This window comes from Solea senegalensis, linkage group LG19, assembly GCF_019176455.1.
Source record: "Solea senegalensis isolate Sse05_10M linkage group LG19, IFAPA_SoseM_1, whole genome shotgun sequence".
Classification (NCBI taxonomy): Eukaryota; Metazoa; Chordata; class Actinopteri; order Pleuronectiformes; family Soleidae; genus Solea; species Solea senegalensis.
The window spans coordinates 5,492,582-5,515,120 of NC_058038.1; the positions used below are offsets into that span (position 1 = coordinate 5,492,582).

The following is a 22,539-nucleotide window of genomic DNA, read 5'->3' on the forward strand; positions in this document are numbered from 1 at the left end:
TCTAGATAACTGCTCTGTTCAAAAAGGAACATTGGGTAAACACAACGTCATTTAAGACATTAATAGCTGCTGCCTGATGTTTGGAAATTAATCCCTCGTCCACTTTTTTTTTTTTTCCCGGTTCAAATAAAACGATAATCAATACTTGATTGTTGAATGAGCCATGATTGGATAATAAATGAGCCGCGGTTGATTATTTTAACGTCACTTTGTGTCTCGTTAATAATGCAACTTTCAGGGACGACTGATTGAGTGTGGACGAACAAACACACTCTTCAAAAGCTCTGACCTGTTTCATTTTGATGTGTTTTGACACCATTTGAGAAAAAAAAAAAAAAAATCAAACAGAGAGACTTTTCCCATGTTGAGTGATGAGACACATGTGACCCTTTTGCCTTGTTTCCATGGACACATCATTAGAGAAGTTCCCCCAGCTGGCTGCAACTGATGTGCTGACGGAGAATAACAAGCAGAAGATTTGGTTACAAACTGACAGGAAAAGCAAAGGACTCTGTCTTATTAAAGGTACAGTTCAATAAAAAAGCAAATGCAGCAGATACATTTAGGTATTTTTGAAATTGTTTGATAGATTCTGCACTAATTGTGACAAATGTATCAATTAAACGGTGAATAAATTCCAATTACTTGACTGCCAAGTCAAAGCATTTGTTGCAATTGGTTCTAGAGATGCAACTCTGCCTTTGTTTCTTTCCTTTTCATCTCTCTAATGAATATGTATGACATGTATCTCAGCGGAAAAGAGACTTTGTTTTCATTGCATATTTCAGTTATTTCGTTCCCTTCAGAAACGCCATGCTCGTCATCCTGTTCAGCAGCTCAAGACTTGTAAACAAGTGCAACAGAGGGAACGAACCGACTTGTTTTTGGTCGGTTTTAATGTTGTCATCTGGTTTGGCAGACGTGCCGACAGGTTCACAAGTGCACCCGCTCACATTTGACCCACTTTGTTCTGCTTATGATGAGCTAAATATGTATGTATGTGGGATTCGTGACTTAATATCAGACATTTCAAATGCCTGCACAGTGACTGACTGGTAAATTCATATAGAGAAGGGGGAAATGATTAGGTATAGACGAATCCGGCCAAGTGTCGTTGCTGCGGTGGTGTCTCCATCCAGTATACGTGTGATTGAATGGGAGCTGTCATAGGAAGTGTACATTTCTACTTTTACCTGTACTTTTTATGCAGCATTAACGATGTCTAGGAAGTCGGGAAGAACCTGCGCAATTCTCGGCTGCTCCAACAGCAGTGGGAAACTTCACATGCGAACTACACAAACCTTTACCTCATGAAGAGTTCAGATGTTTTTTTTCATCCCTTCATATTCAGGCTATCATACAAAATAATCACTAAACATGTGACAACAGATTCACTGCTTAATTAAACTATGAGACACCTCCTTAACTTCTGGTCAGTTGTCGCTAATTGGAAACTAGGACTTTGTAAGGTAACGTAATAGTTCTTTTAGTACACGTGACCCACAGGCCACATGTTGCCCTCCAGTCTATTTCATGTGGCCCACCCACTTAATATCAAGTTATTTCTATATATTTTTTGTAGTAAGAGTTTCATTTTGCATCATAAATGCGTTGTTATTGTGAAGTGTACATATATATATATATATATATAATCGTTTGTATACCTTTTATTTTGAAATTCTTTGAAACCTATTTCACAGAATTTTATCAAGCGTTATCTTGACATCATTTTAAGCTCCAGCTAAGTGCTTTTTTTCAAAACTACTGGCCAGAGTAAATGCTCAGTGACCCCAAGGTCATTTGGGTTGACCCCTGCCCTGAGGGACTCAACATGGCCTAAAATGAAAAAAAGCAGTACAAAAGAATGAGAGAAATAACAACAAAAGGACAAGAGACATGAGATAATGTGGTGTAATTGACGTACATCGTGATGGAAACTTAATGTTTACATGTTACAATTTCTCGTACTTTTCCCCATTTTATTTACAGTATGTGGATTATTGGGTTCCCATATTTTAAGTTTTAAACCTTTAAAATGGCAAAACCAATATTTCAAGCCACATTTATTGTCTCTTGGGAAGAATGTAATATTTTGCACATGAGATTTTTTTTATGGATTGGGATACTTGAATTGAATCCAGCTTTTTTGTTTCAACAGTGAAAACTGAAGATTGTCCTTATGGTCAATATGATTGAGTAAGACGAGTGTGATTTTTCTTTTCTTTTCAATAATTAAAGCTTCATTTGGCATCATTAAAACCAACTGTTCTTGTGATTACTGTGGGTGTTCCCCCCCTCTTCTCTACTATATTTATGTCTTCTCTCCACACTGTTAAGTGATAAAGAGGAAATTTGTTATATTGTCCGTTCAGATGATTCATCTTGATTAAAAGGCTCTGCTCCATGTTGAGTCCGCTGTTTATATAATATCCTGACTATTTTATTCCACACAATCAGATGTGGACATAAAAGCTTCAGTGGAGCAATTACACTTCATAAAGAAACACTGCACTGCGAAGACACATCACTTCAGTGTAAACACACAAAATCCACATGCAGACAAACAGACCGCTGTGACATTATTGTTTGACATATACTTAAATAAATAAATAAATATACTTATCTTGGACACATCCTTCACCTCTTCTTTCTCATCTCATTTGTTTCTTATGCCTTGTGTGCCTCCCTCAGGCAGAACAGTGAACTGACAACAAGACACAGCATTTATAACCCAGTTACTCCTATTTCTTTTTCAAAAAAAAACCCAAGTTGGATTGTTTTGACAAATGGATGATTTCATTTTTAAAACTTTGATTCTGCTCAATTATTTCCCCACATTTGTTTTTTTTGGTGATCTCTCATTAAAAGCGTGGAGTAACTTGGAGAAACTCCATGCTTTACTGTATTTTATTCAGCTGTAGGAAAAACAAAAGTACAATACAACAAAAAATGCTGACCTGTGCAGGTCATTATACAGACTTCAATATGAAAAAAAACAAAAACACATTTTCAATGTTCTTAGAGAACTTTGTTCACTAAGCAGGAAGGGACACTACTTCCTGCAACTCTGACTCTATTTCAAATCCTGTCTGAAAACACAAACGAGCACACTCACTTTTTTTGTTTTCTTGTTTCAAATCCCTCTGTATATAATGATAGAATTCGTATTAACTTGTTTTTTCCAATGATGTTATTTTTTTCTTCTAACTCTGCCTGTAAGGTGGCATTGAATACCTTGGAAGCCAGCCGCCTAAAATAACAAATTATTATATTTTTGCACCGAAATCATATCCATCTAACTATCTGGGATTTATGCAGGCTGTCGTTCTAACTCCAGTCCGGTAGGAGGCGCCCGTGCAGCTGCCAACTCTACGACCCGCTGCCAACAACACAGTAAGAAGAAAATGAAGTGAAAAAAAGATTCTGCTATTTTGGCAGTTTAGCCCGAATGTGCCTCCGAAAATGTGAGTACTTTGAGGTTTATGAAAACTCGGACACGGACTTTTCTTTGGGTGCATCCGGCTGCACACCATGGCGGACTGTCGGTCTCTGTCGGATATGGAAGTCCTGGCAAAAAGGGACTGTCGCGGTTTCCGCGGCTCTTGTTATTGTAGCTAGCGTCAGCTACGCTAGCCGTCGCCGCTGAGCCATCCTCGCTCTTGTCATAACCGCTGTCGATTCATTGCTGCGGGACAGGAAGTCAAACCGCAAAACAACACAAACAAGGTGACTGTGGAGCGAGCGCCGCACACAAACAGCAGAGCCGAGAAATGTAAACGTTACGCTTTTTACGTTACTGGCCTCGGCCAGCTTTACGGGAATGGTTGTAGTGCACGGAATGCTAACGCTTTTCCCCGCAAGTTTGAAGGTAAACACTCTCAGCTGCATGCTTTATTACACGAACCCTCTGATTACAATGTTACTACGCGCTCAGATTAGATTGCACACCTAACGCTGGCGTTATTGATGTGTAAATATAGTATTGTGATAGTGATGGAGCAGCATGTAGGAGTCGCAGAGATGGTTATTACTCTGTACAGCACGTCTGTCTGAGAGCTGTAATAAAGAAATCATGTCTTGCAAAGCCGCAACCAAGGACAAGAAGTCGAGCTTCAGCAAGAAGCTGTTCAGGCGAGGCTCAGTGCGATCTGTGGGCAGTTTTATGAGCAGATTCCTGAGGACACTGACAGCCTTATCACACTTTGGATCTGAGGTGCCAACAGAGGAGGACAAGGATGATGGAGGGTTTTCCACTTTCAAATCTGGGAGTAAAGATGTGCCCATGGACGATGGGGACTTGGGGGCTCTCCTTTGTGGGGACAGAGTGCCTGGAGTGTCAGGTCTCAAAAACCATGGGAATACCTGCTTCATGAATGCAATCCTGCAGTGTCTCAGCAACACTGAACTCTTCGCTGAGTACTTGGTCCTGGAGCACTACAAAGACGAGGAGGGGGACGAAGACAAGCCGAAGACAAATGGTGTGCATCTGCAGAGGAAAGGTCCTCTGGCCAAAGGAGAGGTCACGGAGCAACTGTCAGGACTTGTCCGGGCTTTATGGACGTTTGAGTATACACCACAGCATAGCAGAGAATTCAAGGTAAGGGTGACTGTCATTGTGTCGTTACACGGATGTTTTTCTGCACTAAGACTTGTGTCCCAGGCGTAAATATCAGTTGTAAACAGGTTTGTCACAATACTGTAATTCCATGCTTGTTACTGATACCCAAGACAAAACATGATACCATCTATAACACTGGGTTTCTCAGCTTCAGTCTGCGATTTTAGGTGAAACATAACATTTTCAGTCATAAACAATTCCTGTCCTATTAAAAAACAAACAAACAATGGCATTGTTGGTATCTATACTATTGTAGATGGTTATCTATAGCAATACCAATGTTTATTATAATGCTTGTCAAACCTAATGACTGACACTTTAATGCAACACTTTGTAACGTTGTAACTACATTTTCTGTAGCAGACATGCCATAATGACAGCAGATATTTATTGACCTTTTAAGTATTTTTAAATTACTCCACTTTAACATTACTCTTCAGATTCTGGCTTTGTGAGGTATTGTCTGTTATTAACTTGTACATTATTGTCCCTAATCACCCGTCAAACTTAACGAGCTAATTAGCTCGTTATTTTCAGGGAAAATAAAGGAGTTACATAGTGTTGTTACAAAGTTGCTGACATTGTAACATGGCATGGGTTGTAACGTTTGGGTCTCATGGTTTGTTGCAGAATGCAGTGTCAAAAAACGCCACCCAGTTCAAAGGGAACGCTCAGCACGATGCTCAGGAGTTTCTGTTGTGGCTGCTGGACAGAGTACACGAGGATCTCAACACAGTGAACCCTAACAGCAGGCCTCCTGTAAAGGTGAATTACGAGACTGGTGTTTGTGTCTGAGTCGTTGTGTTTTCAAAATCAAGAACATCGTTAACAGTCATTGCTCATCCATAGAGCTGTGTCAACTGTCTAAGGCTGAACATTTTTGTTCAAGTGTGTTATTACATTGCACTATATTTTAACTAGTAATTCTGGTCTATCAGCTGCTTTCATTTGAGCTAGACTTGCCTCGTCTTGTTTTCTTATGATTTTATGTGACAATTGAGTAACACCAGGGTAGGTGATGGCTGTTTGGCTTTGATGCTAGCTTATTAGCACCAATAGTCGGACTCATGTAACCTGTGTGTTTGTTCAGCCCCCTGTTGAAGAAGATGATCAAAGCATAGAGGGGCCTTCTCCTCCTCTCTCTGCTGGGTCGTTCGTACAGGAACTGTTTCAGGCTCAGTACAGGTAGGCTTTATGTCCAGTAGAGGTTCAGTGTCTTTTCCCCCCCCACAATATTGATATAATTTGCTTTAATGAGAAATGTATTTGTTTTTCTAAACAGATCCTCTCTCACCTGCCCACATTGCCAAAAGCAGAGCAATACATTCGATCCCTTCCTTTGCATCTCTTTACCCATCCCACTACCACACACACGGTGAGTGCACACCTGAGCTGTGCTGCAGCCTTCCACAAAAACAGACACCTTTCACCTTCACGTATGCATGAGTTTGTGTTAACAAGTTCACAAGGACCTGGAGCAAATACCAGTGTGTATGTGTGTGTGTGTGTGTGCGTGCATGTGTATGTGTGGTTCTGGGGAATGTAACCTGTTTTTTGGGGGTTGAGTGTGTAAGAGGAGAAACAAAAGGCACAGGGAGGAACCTGCACTTTCAAAAAGCAAAATAAGTGTGCTCATTTATTTTCTGCATTTCTGCAGTGCAGGGAATAAAAAAAAAAAAACACCTTAAACACTTCTTGTATATTTTGTCTGCACATTTTCTTTTCCTTTTAAATGCTTCAAAATACAGTGCCATATGGGGTGCTTTAATGGTATTTACCCCATCTGCGCATTTATTTTGATTATTTAACCTAAATTTTACACACTGAACTGTAACCACTATTGTACATTTTCATATTTTTGTTTTACATTTTTACGTACATAAAGAACCAAGAAGGAAATACTACAAAATCACATGTTTGTGAAGTATTAAAATTTGCCATGATGCATAGAAAATAGGGTTGGAATGATTCATTATTATTAATTACTAAATATATTGTCAACTATTTTTTATTATCGATTATTCACTTTTAGCATTTATTAAATAATTAGAATGAGCTCTTTTATTTTTCATCTTTTTGAATATGAATATTTTCTGCATTCTTTGCTCCATATAGTGAATAAAATTTAATAATCTGGACATTTGCAAACCCCATAATTTCAAGGTTTTGGGAAATAATCGACATATGAATAGGTTATTGTTGTTCTTCTTCTTGGATTACTTATGATGCCTTGTTTTTTTTTCCAGGCCCCTGTATGTGACTGTGGTGTACCAGGGGAAATACTCTCACTGTATGAGGATTGGAGTAGCTGTTCCCCTCAACAGCACCGTCTATCGCCTCCGAGATGCTGTGTCACGCGAAACCAAGATCCCACTGGACCAGGTGCTATTCCTGTCATTTATCAGCTCCGGGTCTGTCACGCGAGGCTATATCATTACAGTCACACAGTGTTAGCTCAACACAAAGAGAGAAAGAAAGTCAGGTTTCTTCATAGAGTGAGCTCAATGCACAGTTGGAGCGTAACAGGTTTATAAACACATTTTTCCTGAGGGCTGCAACAGCGGAGTGCAAACATTGATGGAAAGTGACAGGGTGAAAATGCCATGAGAGTAAATGTCAGTGACAGCCAGAGTGGCATGTGAAGTGAAACTGAGACTGTGCTTACTTTGGAATCACAATATAAATACACATTTTTAGGAGGGCTACATGGTTTCTTATTTATTTTTGTTTCTTACTTTTCAGTTCGTCTTGACTGAAATGTACTATGATGGCTTCCATCGTTCGTTTTGTGACGACGACGACGATCTGGATATCATTCAAGAGAGCGATTCCATCTTTGCCTTCGAGACGCCAGAGACCTTCAAACTGGAAAACATACGCACAAAACGAGGTGACGCTTTCTTTACCCTTTTCAAAAAAACTTCTTCAAACTGATACATCAGAGCAAAATCTAAATCGGCTTGTTTTGTGAATCGCTCACAGGAAGCCTCCTCGCAAACCTGAATCATAACAACTTGAAGTATGGGACTGAAATCAGCAGGACGCCTTCTTTCATGCAGGGGGCCACGACTCCTGTAACTGCATCACCTAATAAAAACCTGGGACCAGAAAAAATTATCCTATTGGTGTGTAACAGAGCTTGTACCGGCCACCAAGGAAAGAGGTACCACAACCACAAAACTTTTATCTTTATTTATTTTTCCGTCTCTTGTGAAATTACACACATTTTTCATACTCATGTCGCAGCAGAAGTAGATAGAAATCTTCATTTAAAAAAAAAGAAAGGAAGATATACAAATTAGCGGTTGGTCAGGGTGCCATTGAGGAAGTCAAGGAGGTGTTTTAGTCATTAGTCACACTCATTTTATCTTTTGTTACTCATTGTGGAAGAGGCTAATAAAGAGTATCATCAAAGTTTGAAAGCTCACTGAGAACATGAGAACAGTTAATAGTAGTTTATTATGTTGTTTTAGGTTCGGCCTGCCTTTTGTACTGTACATGGAGCGCACTGTGACATGGGATGGACTCCAAAAAGAGATCCTGGAGAAAATGCGTCATCTTTTGAGGCCTGGCGTCTACATCCAGGTAGGTGTTTGGGCACTGCTCGTAAAAAAAAACCAGATGTACTGGTCTCACAGAATTATTGACAGAGGTGTCGTTGCTATGTGTAGGTGGGACCATTCAGTCTCCGGGTGGTTGGCGTTGTTGGTATAACCTACCTCCTCCCCCAAGATGAGCGACCGCTGTGCCACCCAACCGTGGAAAGGTCAGTTCTGACATTTTGTACAATCACCGTAACTTAGTGCTGCAGCTAATTTTGAAAGACAGTAACTCTCTCAGTAGCACTTACAAAACAAGGTGACACAGTGCTTTGCAGAATAAGATACTAAAAGATAAGAAAAGAAAGTCCATAAAAGAAACAATCAAAACTGAAACCCAGTAAAAGCACCCTTGTAAAATATTCATTTTTTAATGAGGATAGGAAGCTTGCCAGGCTGATCTAGGAAAGGAGTATCGTATTAACAGTAGAGTATTTGCTTTTATTTTTATTTATCTGTGGCTATTTTATGTTGAAATAATAATTCAAGGTGAAAAAATTATGATTGCAATATTGTTGTTTGGCAAATATATACTGTATATTTTGTGAAAATAACAATATTTCAACAGAAGCCACATAATTAATTGCTATTGAATCAAAAGACATGTTAATGTTCATTCTTTTCACAAAATAACAGTTTGGGCCAGTCTGAAATTTCATCCAGACAAATGCAGCCAAGTAAAAGCACAAAAGAAACTTAACACCAGTTTGTAGTGTGGCAGTACAGTAATTATAGGTCAAATATAGATTATTTTCATTTGGATGAATCGCCTCTGCATGGAGGGTTTCAGTAATGTGTGTTTTCTCTTGGCATTTTCATTAGTGAAGAATGACGTTGACAGAAATCAAAGCAAATACTGTCATAATCAGAAAGGTAAAGGCAGAAGGAATCTTGGGTAATCGGGGGACTTCGAATTCAAATCCATCCGCTGATCTTCTCTTTACACACACATACGCTGTTAAGTTGTTTCTCTGATTAGACGACATGTCCTAACAGGACGTTTGACTGTTAACATGCCCGGTTTGTCAACCTACATCCAGCCAGTTATTAATAATCAGACAATTGTAACGTTGCTGGTTTGTTAAGGTGTGTTTATTACCTTGACAAATCGACAGGTGCTTTCGGGACAACTAGAAATGTCATAGTGTGCTGTGCACTGCAACGATTAACTGATTAATCCATCGTTAATTGATCACTAAATTAACAGAAGATCTCTTCCTTGTTACATATCACAAAGAAAGCATTAAAAATGTGACAGATTTTAGTTAGTGGACATAATGGGACATTAGAAAATAGAATTTTATAGGTTTGGGAACATTTTCTGATCAAATAATTAATTGAGAAAATATTTCTGCTCTGTAAAGTGTAAGTTTTTCCAAATTGCATTTGACTGACCCACCCTCTCACACTGCACACTAATCGCTCGCCCATTGTGAGACAAACAGTTTTTCACCGCCTACAGTGACATGAATAAATAATGGCGATTTGAAACTCCTTTTATTAATGACACCTGCTTTAATGACTTCATCCTTTTCCATTTCAGAGCGTACAAGTCCTGTGGACAAGGTGGACCACCACATGTGAAGATTGTGGTTGAGTGGGACAAAGAGACCAAGGACTAGTGAGTGACAAAGATTTATTATTATACTCATTATGCTGTTTTTCCTCCAATTGTTATTTTCTATTTCTGCCTTTTTGCGATATCGCAAGCTTAAATGCCCAAATTTCAGGAACACTGAAAAAATCTATTACATTACATTCAACTTTTTTTTGTTTGTGGAAAATGAGGAGATGGATGTCGACCACTCTTGCAGCTTTAATATGAATCATATCAATTACTAATCAAAAACTTTATTAATGTAGCTTTGTTCAAACACAGCAAACAACATGCTTCAAAATAAGCATGCCAACAAATAAATCACTGAAAAAAGGACACAAACGGCTCCGATAAAACCAGGAGATGATATCCAGCAAAAGTATGTTTTAAGTTGTAACCGACTTTCCCAGATGAATTTCCTTGGGCAAGTCATTGATTTAAGAAATTCTAAAAAAGCTCATTGCAAACTTATTAATTCAAGAGAGATGTTTACGCCAAATAACAGGTTGTGCCACTCATTTCACTACATTTTCTAGTAGACTAGACTCTTAAATTGAATAAATGAGATATACCATCAGATACTGTGTTTTGTGTTTTATTGAATGATGCACCAAAGTGATGGCATCCATATACGAGAAAATCCCGTTTTACTTGATCTAATTCTGTGGACTGAAGCACTGAGTTTGTTAGAGTTAAGTCTTCATTAGAGAGTGCAGACTTCTTTGTGAATGCTGTGACCTTTCCCCAGATAGCTATAGTTCTGTTTGTTAATGAGTTTGTCTTTTTTGTTATGCGCTAATGGAGATATCACAGAGTGTCCATTTTTGTTAAAATGTTCTTCATGGGTCCTTTTGATCCTTGGGACCTAAGGACTGTACCAAGTACTGAGTTAACTTTTTCTCTAAAGTAATATGTTAACAATGTCACCAACAACTGTCTAGTTTTCTTCATCAAATATATACCACAGTCAGATGTAATAAACGACTTAAAATGTCGGAGCTGTTGAATAAGTGACCGACTGTGGTTCTTCCTCTCACAGTCTGTTTGGACACACTGAGGAGGAGTACATTCCCGATGCCGAGAGTGTGTATCTGCACAGAGAACATCACCGCCAGCCGCAGGCCTGCACCCTCGCTCAGTGCTTCCAGCTCTACACGAAGGAGGAGCAGGTAATATTTGGAGATGTTGCGGGTGCACGCCCCACAAATACAGACAGTGTTGATTTCTGCAGAGTCATTCGTTTGACATGAGAAAACTTAAATCTTAAATTTGCCTTCACACATGTCAGTGGCCAGTATGATTTGACTTGTGGCCTCACATTTGTCTCCCCACTGGTTTATTATTCTTCCACTAAAGTTCAAAAAGCCTTTCACTCACTGTATTTTTACTGTTTATTTGACTTTTAATGCTATGTTTGGATTCAACTCGAAATCCTGAACGCAGACGTACATATGCTCGGTGGTTTGACTCGCCTGTGAACGTTTCTAGAGGAGAATGGAGAGGAAAACTCTGGGCCTCATCCTGTGTGAGGCCTATTTTATAAGCAGTGTGGTTAGAGCTTGTCCTTGATGGCTGCTGCTTGGGCTGTGTGTGTGTGTGTGTGTGTGTTTCAGCTGGCCCCAGACGACGCCTGGCGCTGTCCCCACTGCAAGCAGCTGCAGCAGGGCCGCATTAAGCTCAGCCTGTGGACGCTGCCGGATGTACTCATACTGCATCTCAAGCGGTTCAGACAGGTATTTCAGCATTTTGCTAAAAAAGCCGAAGTGCTGCTTGACATGAGAGTTGATTCAAATGCTAATCCGCTTCTGTATCATGCGCTCTTCTTTCTCAGGAGGGCGACCGGAGGGTGAAGATGCAGAACATGGTGCGGTTCCCATTGATGGGCATGGACATGGCGCCTCATGTGGTAAAGAGGAGTCAGAGCAGCTGGAGTTTGCCTTCCCATTGGTCGCCATGGAGAAGACCATACGGACTGGGAAGAAACCCCGACGACTATCTATATGACCTGTACGCTGTGTGCAACCACCATGGCAACATGCATGGAGGCCATTACACCGGTAATAAAGTTAAAAATAAAATAAATATAATTTTTCTTACCATGCATCTATGTAACCCATTGTTTTGTTGTTGTCGTTTGTCTGCAGCTTATTGTAAGAACTCCATTGATGGCCAGTGGTACTGCTTTGATGACAGTGAAGTTTCACCAGTAGCTGATGATGATGTGTGTCAGCAGACGGCCTATATACTCTTCTACCAGCGGAGGACCGCTATTCCCTCCTGGTCAGCCAACAGCTCTGTTGCTGGTCAGTGCCTTTTTAATATTTGCAGTATTTTAGTCAACCATGCACATAGCTGGTGCTAGCTGTCAATCACAAAGTATCCACGCCTCTATATATAACCTTCTTTAATGTCCAATTCACGCTAATTTGGAACCTAATTTACAAAAAAATACCTGAGCTAGTGTTGGAGACCTTGAACTCATCGGGACTGTACATACGAACGTCGCCCTCTAATGGCCATACAAAAGAATGCACATTTCAGACACTTCTGCATTTGCTTCAGTTTCTGAAACTAGAGGCAGCGTCATGGGTTATTCCAAATGTTATGGCGTCAAACTGAATAGTAGACAGACACCAACACTGTCATGTGCTGTACGATGGAGTAACTCAGATATTCATCAACCAACGTTGGGGATTTTTTGAACACACTTTTTATCTTTTTTCCTCAGGTTCCACCAGTTCCTCCCTGTGCGATCACTGGGTCAACAGGTTGCCTGGCAGCAGACCTGCTAGTTTGGCCTCTGGAGCCTCGTCCAGACGCACCTCTCTGGCTTCGCTGGCTGAGTCCGTAGAGTTTCCCGGTGAACGCAATGAGGATGATGGTGAGTACAGATGCTGAAATGTGTTTTTCTTTTGCTGTGAGTATTGATGTCTCTGCTTTGTGTGTGTTGTCATTATACCGTACAGAAGCAACACCATGTTTTAAGAATTTTTATATCAATCCAGAGACCAAACTCGGTACAAAAAGTCCATACGCATGGAAAACCATCCCTTGATGAGAAAAGAGAAAATCTTCATAGACGCATGTTTGCTTGGGTTATTGCAGTGTTTTCCACAGCAACACAAACAATATTTCTTTTGGATTTGAAAGATGCCTTGAAGGTTTCTCAGAGCTTTTTGTGTTTAAGTCGGAAGGAAAAATTCAAAGGGATCAAAGTAGAAACTTTGAGGCTGAAACCAAAGTTTCATTTTTCATCTTTTACTGAGACAAACAAGACGACGTGCGCAGCAGAATGGGAAACCTTGCATTCCAATAGAATCCTTTTTTTGAAACAGATGCTGGCTGGAACTTATGTCTTGTGGTTAATATAAATGCAGGCTTTATGTAATCCCTGAGAACACAGGGTAAGCATCGTCCCAAAATGTTGGCCAGGCAAACCTGTGTTTAACGGAGCCTTTCACAGATCCCAGCATTCAAATTATGTAATGCATTTAGCTGTATAAACCGTATTTTTATGTGTTATTACACAATCAACTTTTGGCACAAGCATTAAATATTTCTCTGGATTTTCTTGGGCCACATTACAAGGATTTATTTTAGTAGCACTGAAATTGTAGCTTTTCTAAAACTTTTGTAATTTGCATACGTTTGGGATTTCCAGAAGCTCTTTAGGCCAATTAAGCTATGATTCAGGTTGCTAGGAGGGCTGCATGTGCATGCCTGTAAAGGACCTAACTAAAAATGTTTCTGTTTTCAGGAGGATTCTCTGTTCGTCCTTTTGTGAGGAGCATTCAGCGTCAGAGCTTGTCCTCCCGCTCATCCATCGCGAGTCCCTTAGCCCTCAGCGACAGTGGGATAAAGCCTTCTTGGTCTCTCTCTGCGAAGCTGCAAATGAGGTCAAACTCCCCCTCACGGTTCTCCCTGGACTCTCGATGTTCACCTCCACTGGAGAGGATAGGAGAGGCCTGCGATGACAAGGTTTCCACATCCTGTTTCGGCAGCTACAGCAGACACGAGCGCTACTTTGGCAGCAGGACTCCATTGTCTATGATGGAGAGCAACGTCAGTGACCAGGACAATAATAAAAGGTTCCTAGACATGATTTACTGCAGGGCTCCCACTCCAGTGGAAAAGAAGAGCAGCAAAAATGAGCCAAGTGAAAACAACAACCAGATCACAGCTATAGACCAAAACGTACTACCCGCCCAAGCAACTTCCTCCAAAGAACAGAAACGCAAGAGCAGTATTGGAGGATTTGCCTCAAAGGCAGAAAGCACAGGTTCTGCGAAGAGCTCCAGCAAAGTGGAGCAAGAAAAAACATCCAAAAAACGTTTGTGCTCCGCCCATAAGCCCGCCGCCTCTGAGACGTCTTCCAGTACACCTGTGAAAGGCAAGAAGTTAACCACGACTAAAGAGAATGGTGCAAATGTAAAGAAAAGCACCTCAACACCCAGCGGGACTCCCTCCAAAACAAGGGAAGCAACTAAGCTTCAAGAATCAACACCGCAGCACAAGCCATGTGTCCGTTCCACACCTCAATCGTCTGCGTCACCCTCACCTACTGCAAAGAAGAATTCCAGCGTTGCAGATAAAAGCACTACGAGTAGTCGTAAACGACTGGTGGAAAGGAGCTTCAGCAAAGATTCTATGCACACCAGTCCTATGGCCAACAATCTCCGAGGCAGCTCAGTAGCTCGTCCTGCACTCTCCAAAAGCGGTGAAGGCAACCGTCTTGAAAGGAGATTTATAAGGAGTTCAAGCAGCAGCTCCTCTGTCACAAGCCTGCGCTCGCCGAGCGTGTCCAACAGAGACCTGCAGCGCGGCAGCAAGTCCGAGGAAAAAGGGCTGTCTTTCTTCAAGAGCGCCCTTCGACAAAGGGAAAGCCGCCGGTCGGCTGACTTGGGAAAGAGCACCCTGCTCGCTAAAAAGGCCTCAGAGAGGACGTGCAAGCAGAACGGACAAGCCAAGGACAACGGTACCGATAACGCAAAGACGGGAGACGCTGTGTCTCCACAGGCGTCTACAGATACCCGCGGAGGTGAGACAAAGTCAGAGACGAAAGAGTCTTCCAAACCCCCCAGCTCTCTCAGTCGCACTCTGTTAAATGTAGGCAAGTCCAAGTCTTCCACTTCTGACCTAAGTCTCAAGTCTCCCACTAACGGGAAGAAGCCCCTAGAAAAGAAGGCGTCTTCCCGGAAGCTGTCAAGCATGCAATCTCCTGCACGTACAACACAGAGGCCTCAATGATACATATATATATACACACACACACATACAAATCCATTGTAGGAATACTGAACATACATTTTGCAGCTATTTTCTTCGTGCCTACATTTCAGAGAGCATTCGACGTATTTGTTCTGAGACACATGCGATGTTATGGTTCTGTACGATGGATCTAACACTAGATGTGTAGGAGGGTTAAGATATATTTTTTTAAACTATTGGGTTTTATCAGAATGTGAATGAGTTATTCTTGGCGATTTCTGCTATGGCGAGTACATCAGCATGGCATGATATGCATTCAGCAGCTCAGCACAACCAGTTTGATGGTATTTATACGCGGCCTGTATGACAGCTGACAGAACTCCCCCCCCGTTGTAATCTTGCAATCCAATTACATTTCCTTCAGACTAGAGGCTTGTTTACATGTTTAAAAAAATATTCAGCCGGAGAAGGCTGATTTAAAATGCAGCATCCTATTGATCAAAAGTAGTGGGAATGAGAGACATGTTAACCTTCTTCGCATCAACACTGCATTATTAGTCTTGAGGTACTTTGTATATGTTTTATAGATTTTATAGACCTTTTCCCCCCCAACATAGATGTTGATGCTTAAACCTCGTTTCTGTCGTCAGTTGGTCAAAGAAACCAGGAAAATACTCACATTTAAGGAGGTTGAAGTCATGGAACCTTTTAAAATGAAGTGATTCATTTAGTCGTGGATCAGTCATCGATTATTTGTTGCAGCCTTAACAGAAACACAACATTGATGATGGTCTCTTGACAAATACTGCAGCAGAGTCGATATATGCTCTCCCTCTCTTCTCTCTCACACACACGTAGACACACACACACATACAAAAAAAAGAGTTTCATTCCGAAATAGTTGTGGCTAAATGATTATGTACTTTTCATTGATTGTTTTCAGCTGATCAAAGTTTCTTTCTCCTCACACCTTGTGACGTTAGTACGATTGTTGTTTGTACTCGAGTACATTCATGTCTGTGTCTGGAAAAGTATCGAGGATCAGGATATGGATGATTATTATTATTATTATTATTATAACCATTAAATGAATAGTTACGATGTAATATAGAAGGTCCTGGGAACCGCAAAAAGGGGTAAAAAAAAAAAGTCAATCACAATGATCGGTACATAAATTGCGACAGATTTTTATCTTTGTTTAATACTAGTACCTTTTCAACAGAAATGTATTTTTTATTAATTTCTTACAGAACTTTCCTAATTTCCCCTCAAAAGAGATTAAGTTTTTTTGGAATGAAACCCTTTAAGTTAAGCAAAAATGCATCCACATATAGAGTATAGATGCATCGGTACAGATATGTACATGGAGAAGATTATAGCCCATTTATTTTCTTTTTTCTTCCCACGAGCAACATGAAAATGATCTTAAGCGCCTTTCAAATACTGTACATGGAAACAAATAATTGCCTTTGGCAACATAGTAGTCTACTACTGTATGCATCACTGAGTAGGAATGTTGTGTTGTTTGCACTTTGTATAGATAAAGTAGTTTTCTCTTACCCTCAACAATTATATATATATATTACACACACGCACACACACACACTATCTTAATGTAAGTATCCCATTTTTAAACAGACCGTGTACAAAAAAAGTGGACGTAGTTTTCTGGTTGTGAATGAACAATCTATTGAATAGCCCCCAGGGGGCGATACCGCTCCGTTTGGAAGTCTGAGAAGACGAGACTGTTTCCTCACTTCATTTAGTTCAGACCCTCTCCTGACAAGGTCATTGTCCTAATTACAAGTGTTAGCGCTTAATCATCCCCAGCACATGACGTCATCTTGTAAATATTTTCTTCCCCCATTTAGAGGAAACGCGTAACGAGTGGACACCGGTGTGATTGACGGCTCGTGCCGGTCCAATTTGCAAAATCGAAAGGCTTCAACCAGAACACGACGATCACTTTTGTGTTAAATAAATGGTCCATGTTTTCAAAACATATCTTAAAAGGTAGAGTCAGCAGGCCTTAGGCATGGAATGGTGAGAGGTAACATTCATTTCAATGTTTCAGGAGACTTTTTTTAAAAAAGGGGGGGTGGAAAAATAATAATCACCTCTTCATTCTTCCTGGTGCTGTAACAGACCACTGCTCCTCCGGCACTGACGTTTCTTACCATGTTTTCTAAAAAAAAAAATGTTCAGAACTGTGACCACATAGACTTCAGTGAACCTACGAAACCAACCAAGCGTTTCACACAATAACCTGTGGTACCTCATCGGAGAGGACAACGCGTTTTTGCAGTTATCGTTTCTTCATCAGGCTGAAACTGAATGTTGATAATGAGCCATTTTCATTTGTTATATTATGATCAATGAGCCGTTTGAAATGCTGGCCCACTAGGCGGCGCTGTAAAGACACGGGCTCTATTCCTTTATGCAGTATCAGAGTTTCATGTCATCTCAGCTGCCGCGATGTCAGCCTCCGTTTGAACAGCTCAACCGTTGTAGAATTAATTGCAATATTCTCACGTTAGATACCAGCATCGCGTATGTTGTCGGTGAGCTCATTAGTAAGCGGGTTTTCAATTTAAGAATTGATCCTATTCTTAAATTGAATTACATATCGGGAGTCTTTCTGTTTCTCTGTAGCGTATTGCAGGTTTACATTAGTCCTCAGAGGAAATGCCACTCAGTTTAAAGCTTTAAGTTTGTTATTTTTATGGCATGAGCGGATACTAGCGTCATGTATGAACGTAATAATACGTCAGCAATAGATGGAGAGCATGTTGAAAACACATTCATTCAAAACAAGACTTTTCTCTTACCACATTCGAGCTCTAGTTTGTCCTTAAATGTCATTTTTTTCATATGACATGGTACGCAGAGACAATCAGCATCTTCAGAAGAAATGTACATAGTGTGTAGAGGTAGAGCAATTAATCAGGCCTATATTTGCCCTTAATTACACATTTTTATTCTTAGAAAACATTTGAGTTAATAGTCCTGTATATACGTAGACGTGCAGATCAGCTGCCCTGATTGGCTTCAGTCTTAGAAAAACCCATATCAGTAGACCTGGATTAAGTTGCATAACATTAGATATTATTGAATCGCATAATGAATCAAAATCTCTTCTTTGCAATGACAATTTCCCTAAAGTCACTTTAGTTCACGTGGACTAACTCCGAGTCTAACTCAGTAGCTTCTTACTGAATTTTTTGCAGCCATCTGTAAAAGAACACTGATTCTGCATTCCTTCACTCTGACTTATTTTTGTTGGAAACTTGTAAAATATATCTGTAAAACCAGAGCCACAAACCTGACATTTAGTGTGTGGTAAGAAAAAAAGAAAAAGAATAAGAAATTGAAGATTGTCTCAGTCCGTTTGCTCGTTGAGCGCTGAACAAGATTGACGCCAGAACCCTCTGCGTATCCTCGGGACATTTTTATCGCCGCGTTCCTCTCTGACTCGACACCGTGTGCTGTCCTCGGGGTGATAATAATGCAAGAAGCTATCTGCTCTACACCACAGTTTTCCCCCCAAAAAACTTTGTGCGACCCCGATAAGAAAAAAAAAAATAAATAAATAGAATGTTGAATAGAAATAACATCCTTATTGTTAAATTGTGGTGGCTTTTTCCTGTTAGCTGCTCTTTTTCTACGTTATCTATCAGGAACCTGTGCGTGGCACTTTGGATCGAAGCAGGACCACTTTGACTTTCACTCTATAATTGTGCTGTAGTAGTCGTAGCAGGATTATCCTGACACGCCATTTATTGGATTATTAATCCATTCATGTAGCCACAGCCCAGCACATTAGGATGCAATATCCTTTCAATTGAGCTGTTTTTATTTTCCTTCTTTTGAAATGAGATTGTAGCCAGCCAAACCTTGATGGTTTTTCTTTTCCTCAAAGCTGCAGCCTGTTGCCTTGTTTTCCTCAATCATTTTCCAGAATAACTCTCATCACCGCCATGACATCGACTACATTATTGTTTTGGTTCTAACAGTTTTTATTCTAACATTTTAAAATCAGACATGCTGGTTTAGGAAAGCGTGGAGCCGCCATCGAAAGCCAGTGCGTCATGTAAACGTCGTCGTCGCTGTGTTGTGGCGTAGGGCTGGACAATATAATCCAGATTATCACGATGAGAACTTTAACATGAGACCGTTGATAAATATTGCGAATGTGTCATAATGAACAGTGAATGTAGTTTTACACTTCATAATTGGCATAAAGTACTTTGTCGGAACTGGGTGTGGCATCACTCACAGAGTTCACCACGTTCCAGTCATCCCAGTCCATAACGAGTCTCAAACTTGGGGCCACTTGCGGCCCGCCACCTAATATCCGAGTCATTTATGTATGTTTTTTTTTTATAAATACTCTATTGCGGACTATACGTCATCACAAATAGCGCTACTGCGCTATCACGATGGAATCATTTTAAGCTCTTATCACCCGCCCACTAGACGCTCAGTGGCCCACTGGGTCGTTTGAGTTTGAGGCCCCTGATCTACGCGGTGTTCTGCACACACGAGAGAGCGTGAGGTTAAAAATGAAAGAGCCCTTTGTGTGCGACAGAAGTGCTATTAGACGGTAAAAGTAGCAGCAATTTTTTTTTAATCCCATGTGGCTTTCGAGCAACCTCACCAACCCATTGGTTTCATTGTTCTAATGTGATATTTATACACATTAAAACCGCGTTAAAGTAACACTAACATCTGACTGTCACATCGACCCTTTTGAGGCGTAACGCGTGGCGTTCTCACACGTTAAATGTCACAGTCACTCTCCATAATTCACGCAAGGCATCGTGTGTGTGTGATAGGATTTAGGTGGAAACTTTAATTTTTTTCCTGCCATTTTCTTTTCCGTTTTTCCAAAAATGGCAGAAACAACAAAGCAGTTGATGACCAAGAAAAGGCAATAAAAGAACGGGAAAACAATCGTCCAGCCCTATTACAGCGACCTGCAGTTATTTCGCGGCAAAACGGGAATTTTCTTCACGATCAGTGTCGTCTAATCTTAACGAAAACCTACGTGAAGACTTTGTTTTTCTGCGTCTACCAGTGTTCTGGTGGTGAAGCAATAATCCAAGAATCATATCTGATTGTTTGATGAAGGAAAGTTTAAAAAGGGTTAAAAACATCTCTCAAAAGTCCATTGATGTGTTGCTTTTCATTTCTGTCTGAATATTCCAGACACAAATGAGTGAAAACACACGGGGGAAAAAAACAAAAAAAATGTCTCTGGTTTCTCGCTTCCTTTTACGTCATAAATGTACAAAGTCGATGACGAATGGCTATAAAAGGAATGCAGTATTGCATGAAAACGCTAATGCATGTATTTTTTTCCATCAACTATGCAAGAGTCTGCAGCTGTGTACAGTTTCCTGCAGGGGGCAGCGCATGGCTGGTATAATCCATCGCTTCATTTGCACACCATTCCAATATTTAGGGATTTGTAAATTACAGAGTATTTCACGTTTGTCGGGTAAAGGGATTAAACCTTAAAATCTCACCTGTAATAACATATGTAATGTCATAATTGCGCTTTTAGTATTTTTTTTTTTCCTTCGTTATATAATATATATACACATTTCATTTCTGCTGCTCTGGGTGCTCCTACCAAACTCGGTGGGTTATTTCTCTCTTTATTTTTCCAACAAAAAGATGTTTAATATTTACTGTTGTACACCAGCAGAAACAATACTATGGATGAGATGATCTGTGTGGTTATAGCTTGATGTATGTATTGTGAAGCCATTCAAAATGTTCTCGGTTGCATTAAATATAAGAAAAAAAGGCAACTCAAACAAATCTGTAGCTCAATGCAATAAAAGACAGCAAAGTTTTTATGTCACGTTATACTACACTCTCACCGTAATGTGATTTGTATCACTTTTGAACGGACGTTTATCAAACAAACAGTGACTTAAAAGCAGCAACACTGAGGCTAAATGGGAAATAAAACAACTCGAGTTGTTAAAAAAAAAATGCTTTTCCGCCTGAATCACTTTGGATTTAGAGAATCCCTCGCTGAGCTGTTGTCACAGTCCCCCACCTTTTCAAGGCGAAAGTGTAATACAACAAGTATTTTGCCACTGAATCAAATTTCCAACGACATCAACCGCAAGTGAAACTTCCAATTCCTCACACACTTTGTGGTACGACAGCGACGCACTAGCGCTAAAAGAAACACTTCAATTATGCCTTTTCTTCTTCAAACATCAGAGACTTTTCAGAAGCCTTAAGCAAAATAAATGGTAATGGCTACCTTGTATCTGGGTGATACACAAACTAAAGAGCTGTGGAATGAATGAGTGAATGAATGAATGTCACAGGTTTGAACTCAATGAACACTATAAGTGCTGAAATCCATAGCACGCTTGTATGTTTCCCTCAATCATTCACAAAGCATTTTGTAAAATACAGTATGTTGCATTTGTGTACATTGTTTACTTAATTATTAAGGCCATTATACTGTCTTTCCTGTACCATGAATTTTCTGTATTATGAAATATTAATATTTTTATTTTTTATCTTTACGGCATCAGTTCCAATATTTTTTTTAACTTTGTACATTTTGAACTGTTTTTAAGTTGGTCTTCTGTGTTAATTTATTTCCGTTTTGTTCTCATATATATATAAATATATATATGCACTTTTTAAATGTTTTAAAATTACCCAAATGTGTACATACTTTGTTGGTTTACTCATGCAAGTACAAAATGAAAAATCTGATTAAAAAAAAAAGTTTCCCGTCTCTGTTTTCAATGCTGGGTTTCTCCACTAGAGGGAGCTGGCCCACAGCAGGACTACACACACACAAACACAGTGCTCTTTGATTTCAGTGGTTTATAGAGACTCACTGATGTGGCAATGAAACAATAATCTGTTAATGGAGCAGTGAAGCTGCAGAGGTTTGTGTGTCTTTTTGCTTCACGACTCCACATTTGTCACAGAAGCCTGTTGATCCTTCTTCCATCTGTCCACAGTTTGCCTCCATAAAGGAGTTTATCTCCTCACTGATGGTTACAAGTTGTACTTTAGCAGCGACTGTAGAAGGCATTTTTTTCTTTTAACTGTTCAAAGACAACGATTTTCATCCTCCTTCATCCTGGAAAATCTACTGCTTATTGTCTCGCTGCTATTATATTACCTGAGACCTCAAGGCTGTGTGAAGCGGGAGTGGCTCTAAATTGCTCTGCGGGATTATTATTTCAAGATCTTCAAGCTCGGTGCAGAATGTAGATGCAGGTGTTTCTGAGCTCAGTTTAGTGTCCACTTGTTTTACTCAAACACCTTTAAAATCTCCAGACGTGGTGGGAAATTTGCCGTTAAAGGTGCAAAGTGGTCGAGAGAAAGGGTGAAAAGTCGGATTATTTTTGTTTTAATGAGCAGTAAGAACGACCTTCCATGTTCCTGTGGATTTAAATACTCAGATTAGATGGACATGAGGGCAACTAGGAAATAGATCAACACTTGATCAGGTTGTCCATTTGTGACTG

General features: G+C 40.1%; 1 protein-coding gene across 1 annotated transcript; it reads left to right on the forward strand.

The window, feature by feature from the left end:
* Window positions 1-3,405: 3,405 nt before the first annotated feature.
* On the forward strand, window positions 3,406-21,385 carry usp31 (ubiquitin specific peptidase 31). Its single transcript, XM_044050829.1, has 16 exons — window positions 3,406-4,597; window positions 5,249-5,383; window positions 5,709-5,803; window positions 5,901-5,993; window positions 6,865-7,000; window positions 7,361-7,508; window positions 7,601-7,781; window positions 8,092-8,203; window positions 8,290-8,384; window positions 9,761-9,838; window positions 10,854-10,983; window positions 11,428-11,547; window positions 11,646-11,871; window positions 11,959-12,117; window positions 12,543-12,695; window positions 13,572-21,385. The coding sequence occupies exons 1-16, from the start codon at window positions 4,073-4,075 to the stop codon at window positions 15,059-15,061; spliced, it is 3,876 nt and encodes a 1,291-aa protein (XP_043906764.1). The 5' UTR covers window positions 3,406-4,072; the 3' UTR covers window positions 15,062-21,385.
* Window positions 21,386-22,539: the final 1,154 nt, after the last annotated feature.